Source organism: Psammomys obesus, unplaced genomic scaffold, assembly GCF_907164565.1.
Source record: "Psammomys obesus unplaced genomic scaffold, mPsaObe1.curated_primary_1811, whole genome shotgun sequence".
In the NCBI taxonomy this organism is placed as follows: Eukaryota; Metazoa; Chordata; class Mammalia; order Rodentia; family Muridae; genus Psammomys; species Psammomys obesus.
The window spans coordinates 20402972-20413312 of NW_026596064.1; the positions used below are offsets into that span (position 1 = coordinate 20402972).

General features: G+C 42.9%; 1 protein-coding gene across 2 annotated transcripts in view; it reads left to right on the forward strand.

Moving 5' to 3' along the window:
- Lsamp (limbic system associated membrane protein) overlaps window positions 1-10341 on the forward strand; it is a 666829-nt gene that overhangs the window by 643234 nt on the left and 13254 nt on the right. The window contains exon 8 of one of the 2 annotated variants that reach the window (XM_055625123.1): window positions 10158-10190. The exons of the other annotated variant lie outside the window; for it this stretch is intronic. Within the exon in view, the coding sequence (XP_055481098.1) occupies window positions 10158-10190 (33 nt within the window). The remainder of the gene's footprint in view (window positions 1-10157; window positions 10191-10341) is intronic. 2 annotated transcript variants of the gene reach the window in all.

Here is a 10341-nt window from a genome sequence, read left to right on the forward strand (position 1 = left end):
CCATGTTCTCTGTTGGAAATGCATTTGATCGTTAGGCAATGCTTATGTTTTAATTATGTGTGTGGTTTGTTCGCTTGTTAGTTTCTTGTTTCGTTTTGTTTTATTACTTGGAAGCAGGGAGTGTTTGGACAGTAGACAATAAAGAATAACTCGCACTTTGTTGTTGATACAAACACTACTGTAACTTGGGAAACTTTTAAACCATTCTCATTCCCCCAGACTTTGAGAACACAGGTAAGTTTGTCCTTGGCTGCTTCTGGAAAACAGAGAATGGCTTCTTGGTGTGTCAGAGCTCCTATTCTGACTCCCCAGCTGTGGGTTTCTCATTACTCTCACTTGCTCTGGCTTTTGCTTTACAGTGTTTCTTTTAGAATTCATGTTTTCTGTTCTTTTAACTATTTACTCACTAGAAACAGAAGAAAGAGCATTTCTTGATAACTTTCAATCAAAAGTAATTTTTGGCTCAAACTAAGTTAATTTGGCAATGAGCATTATGATGAAGACATCATTGATTCACTGAAAGACATGTTATCCTAGAATGTGTTCTGAGCTGGGCTGTTGGGGCACTGTGCAGAGCAGGCCGGGCACAATGTCTATACCAGGAAGTTTTATGGACCACGTGGAAAAGCCGATAATGTAGATGATTAACCAACTAAGGTCAGCTTTGTCGAGTGTCATGTTAGAGCCCTTGTAAGGTGCTGGGTAGATAGTCAGGTACTTTAGGTAGATGGGTCAAGGTCCCTGGGAAAAGGAAGCTGCACAGCAGGAAAAGGAGGGAAGATATAAGGAGCAGAATATCCCAGTACATACAAATGTCTAGAATCCAGAAAAAGCTCACAGGTATACAATATAAAGCACATTTGATTTTTGACATCTAGAAAGAAGGGCTTTCCCCTAAGTTTCTTACTACTGTTCTTTGGTATTTGGTGAGAATAAACAACAAGAGGAAGGAAGGAAGGAAGGAAGGAAGGAAGGAAGGAAGGAAGGAAGGAAGGAAGGGAGGGAGGGAGGGAGGGAAGGAGGAAGGGAAAGAAGGAAGAAGGGAAGGAGGGAGGAAGGGACTTCAAAAGAAGCAGTAGGCATGAATGCTTGTTATGAGAAAGAGCACCTTGGGCTGAATGCGTAGGCAAGCGTGTCTAGTGTGTACTGTGTGGTAGTAGCACTCTGCGAGGTTGATCCTCTGAGTTATACTGAGTCTGTTTACTAGCTGAACATCCAGAGGAAACTTATAGCCTTCTAACAGAATTTGCGGTAGGGCTTGGTTTCAGTTGTAGGAACGGTCAGGTTGTTAGGAAAGAGCTACGTTTTCAGAAAGTTGGCCCAGAGCTTGGCTAGGTGCTATAGTTGGGGGTCAGTTGTAACAGGAGTACAAAGAGGAAGTCATAGATGCAGAAGCCTTGTGACTAACGTTTCCTGGAGATCAAGGAAGCAAGTTACCAGAAAGGGCCAGAGACATAACATCCCTTACCAAGGCCTATGCTGTGATGTTTAGTTCTAAGGGGGCAGACCTAAGGGGGACTCAGAGCACACCAATATTTTTAAATCCCTTATCTCCTTATTTCCAGGCTCTTTTAAACCCTAGGAACTCTCACAGATTCACTTATTCTCTCTGAATTCAAATTACTTCGTTTCATGATATTCGAATGTTTTTCGGTTTTGAAACATACAAAATGAAAACTCACATTACATGCATTAAAGACTGCCATGAATCCTTTGGGATTTTGAATCTAAAAATGTATGTTTAAATGGTTCTAGAATTTACAATTTAGACCTTGGAAATAGAAAGCAGGGAGTAAAACCAAAAAGAAAAAAAAAAGTGAAACCTCTAGAGATCTATCCAAACCTTTGCATTTAATCCTTTCTTAGTAATTCAAATAGATGAAGGGGCAAAAATCATTAAAATATACAGGGCATGTATATTTTAAAACATGGATATTAGAATCTATTTTCTGATTTCATAACTAAATAGAATCAACAACTAAGTGAGACTGAGGCTAGGTTAACTGGTCTCTATCACCACAGTAGACTAAGGACCAACATGGCACCCAGAGGTGCTGTTTGGAACATTCCAGGGACAAGGACAGAAACTCCTGCTGCCTCGTTTAAGCCAAAACTACCTGGCCAGCCAGGAGCCTCTCTCACTGACAACTGTGTCAGTTGGGCTGGCTTTTTTGGAGTATTCTAATTTATATGTAGTTTCCTACATTACAGACCCTGGAGAACCCTTTATTAAACTTAAGCCTGTGGGTATTCTGGAACACTTTAGTTCATTAAAAATTAAACCTACCAGGATGAATAAGAAACCCTCGAGATTTGGGAAAAAAACAAAAACAAAACCAGCAGCCTTGATGTAAGAGACTTACCGGGGTCCTCTCAGTATGAGCGTGCTGTGAAACTGTATTTTCTGTAACAATCCATGAGGCAGGACCCATAGCAGCCAGGTCCTGCAGCCCCTTATAGGAACAGCTGTAGTCCTTCATAAGCTCTTCTTTGCCTTACCGCTTCCCCCTGGGAAGCCATATTCCTTAAACTTTTCCCATGCTGGCTTCTCATCTGTTTCATTGCAGCATGACATCCATCAACTTAATTTTAAGAGAAGGATTCAGTCACCTTATACTATCACCAACCAGATGCCAAGTAATCAGAAAACATTTTTTTTTATTTTCCTAGATTTATGTTTTTCAGCATGTAACGGCATGTTTATAATTATATGACATCCAGGAACACTTAAGATAGTAGAAATTAAAACTTATTCCCCTCAAGTTCACAGCAAAGGGACAGCTTCACGGGCAAAAGAACATGCCCTGTATCTTATTTTAGGTGATGGTTACATAAATATATACAGGCATCGAAACGCTTCCCATACTTGAGATTATTCTTTATCGCAAAAAGGATTGTGTATAATGTATACAAAATAATATAGTCCTAAATGTATAATCCAAACTTGAACAGTCAGGGAACCATGTAAGCTAGTGGTGAACTCGTGACTCAAGCCAACCAGAATCCTCCTTAGGACTCTCCCTGTAGTTGCTGGAAAAGATTGCAGACACTCTAGGATGGTGCAAGCCACTTGCTCTGCCATCTTTTGACATATGTTAGGACACTGCCTGAGAATACATTCTACCACATGCCATGTATGGCACATTGCCTGGATTACACCTTCAAGCCTTTTTCCTTCCGCTTGAAGTACGGGCAGCTGATGGGTGTCAAGTGAGTTGCTCCTTAGGCACAGCCTTCAGCCATACACAGCAGCCTTGAGCTGGTGAGTAGCTGATGTGAGGACGGGGTTTACAAAGACCTCCCTTCCCTCCCATCATACCAGACAACTCTAGATGTATCTGGGTTTAGAAATGGCCACCTTCCTCTGTCCAACCCCACTTCCTTTAGCCCGTTCTCTCAGGCTGATATTGAGAATGCTTTTCCGCAAACTCCTCATGCAGGGCCTGTGCATTCTGCCTCAGCCTCTGTGCGTTCATACGTACATCATCCTGATGAATTAAAGGGCCCTGTTCGCTTGGTGTTCCCCGTCTCCTCTAGGTCTTACACTCCTTGCTCCTCCTCATCTGCAGGGTCCCCTGATCCCAAAGGGAAGGGCTTTATTGGAGACATCCCATTTAGGGATGAGAATTCCAACATCGCTCACTCTCTGCATAATGTCTGATGGAGAAGCTCTTGTTCCCATCCGCTATGAGAGGAAGCTTCTCTTATGATGGCAGAATAAGGCACTGGTCTATGAGTACAGCAGAATATCAGTAGGAGTCCTTTCTTTGCTACGTTCTTTCAGTAGTGTTTGGATTTACCTTGGATTCCTGGGCTAGCTAGTCTCGGGTTCTCGATCACCCAAGCAATGTCGGATACGAGTTCCATCTCATAGAGTGGGCCTTAAGTCAAGTCAGATATTGGTCGGTTATTTCCACAAGTTTTGTTCCATCAGTTCACTAGCACATCTTGTAGGCAAGACACCATTATAGATCAAAGATTTTGTAGCGGAGTTGGTGTTTGTGTTTCTCCTTTGGTACCGTGCAGAGTACCTTCCTGTACCAAGGATGCTATCCCGCAGGGGTAAATGCCCTATGTAGGCACCAGCTCCATGTCTACACATTCAATGAGTTGTGTAGGTATAAGTGAGCATCTTACCTAAATGTTCATGTTGTCTAGAACCTTCCCTATCTCCCATGACTTCCCTTCTCCATGACTTATGAAAAGTTGGAGCAGAGGTATAGCATGTTTCTAGTGTTCCCCCGGTCCTAGGTGCAAGGTTGCCTTACAAAAAGATTCCCCTGAGTTCCCTTCAGGATGCTCAGTAACGGACTCACTCAGATGTGAGAACATCTACTTTCTCCCTTCACAACGAAGTATTAGTATTTTCCCTTTTGTAGATTTACTTCTTTCATATTTTAAAAAGAAAAATAAAGTAATAACAAATCATCTCACTTTTAAAAGTGCCTTTTGCATTCTCTTCATTATATAGTATTTGGTTTGTGGAGGTTTGATGATCCAACCAATTTGAACAAAGGAGGCTCAGAAGTTTTGCTCACATTTTATAACAAACTATGTTAGTACTGATTTCAATTCCAGTTTATTCATTCATTGTGTTTAGAGTTATAATATCTTGGTAAGTTTGCATCGTTATCTTCTCCTCCAATCAGCTTCAGTTCTTTTCTGCTGACCACCAACTGTATAGAGCAAAGCCCTCTCCAGTACTCAGAAGCCAAGTGTGGAATTCCATTTGGATCGGAGTCCGTGTGAGGGATGCTGGCTTCCTTTCTCAGATGTTGATGATGGGGTAGGGTTTCTCAGCTCCTTTGATACTGGTTCTTAGTCGTGGAAACAGCAGACCTCTTATAACCTAGGCCCCCACCACCTCAGGCTGAGAGTAAAACTTGGTAGTTGGGGGAGGGGCTTGCCTGGCCTGTGTGAGACTTGGCTCTGCATTAACTAAAATAAACAACCACAAGGTTGAGGGTCAGGTCACTTTCTGTTTTCACTTTTTCCTCTCCTGCCTAGAAGGAGAATGATTCCCGATGATTCTCAGAAGCCAATATTGTAGAAATATGAGGCACTGAGATTTATACAAATTGAATATCGCACATAGAAGAAATCCAAAGCTCTAACAATACAAATAGGAATCACAGGGCATATCTTTTTCTGTGGCAGAAGGAAAAATAATCATACTTGGAGGCAGAAGCTGCTAATCCCGAAAGCCTCTGAACAGAGACAAGAAGCCCATGAGAAAGAAACTAATAACTTCCAAAGTGTGGCTTTCAAAATTGAATTAATAAAAATGTCCCTCTTTTAAGCCACTATAATAATAAAGGTCTTATTTTTGAAAACCTTGACACACACAAAATGTCAGAGAACAAAACCCCACCGATTTCTACAGGGGACCCTTGCAAATGTTATGCGCTGGGGCCTTGGTGTCAGCAAGGAAAGGAGGGTAAAGGTTGGAGCCCCCATCCCCCACACTTTACCCTTTTCATCGACCACTTTACAGATTTAAATGAGGTACCACTTTCAGGCAAATCCCTGTCCATTGTGGACCCTTTATCCAGAAAATTATTAACTCGGCCCCAAAGTCGCCAAGTCTATATGAAGTCGGCTACCAATGTGCTATTTTCACACCTCAGAACACTGGCTTTGCAGAAAAAGAATTGTGCCGTGGATAAGGACTGATTATTCCCTTATCCAAATACGTCTGTATCGGGTGACAGATGAGATACTTTTCTTCAAATAAATACCCTGGAATTAGAACTGTGTGAGCCGTGTCAACTCCTACACCGCTGCAGGAGCCCTCCAGTGGAAATGAATAGGACCGAACGCTGGAGATCTGTGGGCACAGGCTATGGTCAAGGCCGAAGTATGCAGAGCTCTTCTAATCCTTAAAATCTTGCTGTATCTGCCTCTGCCATCTCCCACCCCCCTAAAATTCAAAAGAAACACAAAGGACAGCATTTTCTGATAAGGTATGAAGGGGCCCTAAGATAACTCAAAGTTTCCTAACTAAAATGAGTTTCCAGTGAAATATTTCGAAATACTCACTTTAGGAGAAGAGATGGGGCAGGGGAAGAAAGGACAGAGCAGGAGAAGAGAGAATGCAAAGGAAGAGAGGGAGAGAGCACAGGGTGAATGGCCAGAGGTAAAACGAGGAATAGGCTTTCTGACCTCCGGCCTACATTTCTATTTTGTAAGTCTTTGGTTTCCATGGGTCATGAAAAAAAAATTTTTTTTTTCTCTTTTAGATAAAGCTCACTGCAGAAAGTTCTCTACTTTCCTGAATATGAGAACCAATCATCAGACTTTTGGGGCCCACGGGGCTCTTGACTAAAGTCCCAGTGTTGGCCTTGCTTAGGGTTTGAGACATCATGGTTCCTAAGCTAGTAATTTCTCCTTGCTAGATCCTTGGCTAGGCTGAGGTCTTACGCGAGTCACATACTTAACAGCAACATGAGGGCGTGGTAATGTAGCTGGTTATGAAGAATCTGAAAATCAAAAGGCAAAGACAAGTTAGCATAGTCAGCATTAAAAAAAAAAATGTTTTCTAATCACTCACCTTTCTTAGCGTTAAAGTCTTTCCCTTCTGCCACCTCCTCAGGAGTTAGAAGTCAAAAGTTAACAAAACTGTCTGAGAATGTCTGGAACATTCTCGAAACTAGGAACCCGCCCCAGTCCCCGAAGTTTTGTCCGTTATCTTACGGCAGGTGTCTGTTTATACTTCTAATCTGCACCTCTATGCTCGCTTGTTAAACGTATTTTCTGAAGCAAGATCAATATGTAGAGAAGACTGTTCATGAAAAACATTAAAAAAAAAAAAAAAAAAAAAAACATAAAAGGCTGCAGGATTGTTCTCCTGAGCGTGTTCAGGGAACCCTTCTAGGAACAGTACCCTGGCCGTGCAGTTTTTGTCAAGAACGTAAAAACACCTTTCATTAGAGAAAAGAATGGCTTAAAAGCATTATGTACCAGATCAAAAAACAAAACGTATCTCTAGTACGAGGGAGGCCTTCTAAAGAGTAACTTCACGCCAGTGCCTGGAAATATGTCATTTCTCTCACTGTTGCCCCCTGGTGGACAGAGATGATGCCTTCCGCCGGCACCTACGAACATGTCCTAATGTGACCACGAGATGGCAGCACGTCACCAGTTTTCAAAGGAGCTCAAAAATCCTGAGGGGTTTTCTTTCTCAGAAACGGACTAATTGGTTCCAGATGAGGATGAGTAGGAAACCGTTGTGCAAAAATCACACGTATCTTTTAATCCCACACACACACAAAAATTGAAGTTACAGTTTAAGATCATTATATGTTCCGCAAAGAAATCAATTTATTGCCAGAACAGGAAAGAATATCTAAAAGGCAGGACTTTTAGTTTGTGTTTTAAAAACACTCCAAGCCCTGATGTGTAGTTACTTCATAGAGTGAACTGTCCGGGAGCGTCTCAACATATTTCCTGTAATTCTCTCTTCTTAAGAACAGGGGAGAATTGTTCTCCCATCAATGCTCATTGAGAATGTACAGATTCTCACCCAAGCCTGTATTAATGGTTGGTTCCTGCAAGCATATTTCTGCTTGCATGCTAAAAAATTATGTTGCCCAATTAACCTCCCTCCTACGTGGGCCAGGCTCTCCTAATGTTTTGTCCACCCTACTGTTAACATGCCTACTGTCATGGCTTTTTTTTAATCAGGATCTCTTTCTGCCACCACGAAAATTTAAAAAAAATAAATAAATAAAAAACAAATTGCACTAATAATCCTCTCTAGAAGGGTTTCGCCACAAAATGGTAACAAGCACTCTGATTTAATTGTGTCCCGGGTGCAAGATAGCACACTGAGTGATGGCCTCATCTAGGGAGCAGATCTGTAAGTGCCAGAGTCATTAAAGTCATGTGCAAGAGGAAAAGCTGGGGCGTTGAAAGGTTAAAGATGTATCTCCTGGCTTAAGCAGAGTCGCCGGCCTTCCTGTCTGCCCTGAACATTAGCTTAAACCGCTTCTCACAAAGCCGGTGGACCAGATTTTAAAAGGGAAAGAAAAGAAAGACCCACCATTCTGCCCTTGAAAACGGTCTCCCCCTGGGTCTGGAACCCATCGGTTGAGGCATGTCAGCGGCTGCCTCCGGGGAAGAAGTGTACTCCATGTTCCCATACGAACTTACAGCATGACCCATTTGTTAATTGGACTGTCTACAGGTGGTGTTCTTCAAAATATCAAAGGGTCAGGGAGGTGCTTGTGTCTCTTGGCATCGTCAGACGGCTGTACCAGCCGTCACCACACAAGAAAACATTCGGAGCGATTCCTTCCCTCCGGAGCCAGCCACCGCAGGGAAACCATTGTACATGACAACGCAGAGAAAGGCGAGCTGGCGTTAGTTTTGCTAGCTATGAGGCAGGGCCAAACATTTGCAAGCTTCAGACCCTGGGACAACCATGCCCTTCACTATAACTTTGATGATGATGCAAAAAATATATATATATACACTGTAACTTCTTGTAACTTCTTTGGATGAACAGAGGAAAACTATAGGACTGAGGCTTGTATGTTAAATTAAATTCCCTGTTTTTCTGGGTGAGAAAGCATCTAGGATACATATTTATTTTTCTCAAATTTCAGCAATTCTAGACCTTTTGCTTTGGACCATTATGCAGTCGGGTTGATTGTCGTGAGCTGGACGACAGTATCAAGTAATAACAGACACAGCCCCAGCCTTGATGAACTCAGAGACAGGGAGGATGACAGCCGTTCATCAAAGCATCAGATAACACACGTTGGAAGTTAAGACAGAGATGAGTGTGGTGGAAGATAAAGGGGCCAGATGCCATCAAGGGGACTGAGGAAGTGTCCTCGGTGGAAGTAATAACTCATTCTGAAGAGTGACTGAGACCCTCATACAGATGCCGTGACACCCCAAAAAGGGGATTCTGGTTCCAGGGGAGCGTAAAAAGAAGACTGGGAGAAATGGTGGCTGTTTATGAGACTAGATAGGCAGGGATGGTGGGGTGGGGGAGCCACAGATATCAAGCTATGGATTAGGTCTTTACCCTGGAAGCCACTGGGGGGGGGGGGAGAGGAAGAGAGAGAAAATGAATGCAGGACTAGAAGATGACAGACATTCTGTGTAGAACTCTGTGTGGCTGAAGGCACCAGGCATTTTTCTTTTCTTGCTAGATTGTGTTACTCAGGCTGCAGGTCTGGGGGACCTGATTGTCACAAAGGGGGGTGGGGGGAGCAGCTCTAGATCCCACAGCCAGTGTGGGCCTCCATAGCCAACCAATCATTTACACTTACCACCAAAGGTACAGGAGTCTTTTGAATTATTTGGCAAAGACACTTAAAAACAAACAAACAAACAAACAAACAAACAGATATTTAACCAATCTGATTTCGTTCGGCCTTGATGTTTATTAGTACGTGCAACAAGCGTTTGCTGAACGTTACGGTATCTCACGGCCTGCTGATGAGCCAGGCCCTGCGGATGCCCTTAGGAGGCATTCATTTTAAGTGAGAAGACAAGCCAGTGGGTAAGCCAGTGACGTCACTCCAGGAGGGGCCGAGTGCTGCTCAGACTGATGCTTCCTAAGGGAAGGTCGAGAATCATAGCCTACCCAGTTTGGGAGAGCGACGGGGCAGCCGTCTGAATGATGGCGAGTTTTTGACAGCAATGTGACTGGAGCGACTGAGCAAACAGGACAGACACTGAGGAGAAGACCTCTAGCCTACAGCACAACGGCTGTGAAGCTTGAGGTTGTAGCGGAATGGCCTCTGAGATTAGGAGTTATGGGTCAGTTAATGTGGATGGGGACAAAAATGGCAGGATGAGAGTGGGGATCAGACACATTCTATGGTTGCATACAGCACAGTCAAACTTACTTCTAGACTCCTGGCTGGAGTCCTTGTTCCTGTCTACCTGCATACTATGTAGCGTGGGGAACCAGTAGCTGCCATTCTTTTGTTTGTTTGTCTGTCTGCCTGTTACTACCAGTTGCTCTTTCCACTCACCTATCACTCTGTCTCTAGCAACAGTTTCTCTTGTTGCCCTGTCTGCCACCTGCCACCTTCTTCTCCTTTTCCTTTTAGTGGGAAGTAACAAGCCACCTTCATGTTTATCCTCAAATGATAAAGTTTTTTCATTTGTCTTTGTTTTGCTAAATGTCTCTTTTTTAGAAATTGGCACCACCGTGCACTTCAAGCAAAAAGGTATGGTTCCTATTTATAAATACCTTCTAGACTTTAGTCAAGATTCCACAGCTGATATCGTGTGGCCATATGCGCTAGAGTTTGATTTAGCGTCATGGTCTGTGATAAAAAAAAAAAAAAAAAAAAAAAAAAAAAAAAAAAAAAAAAAAAA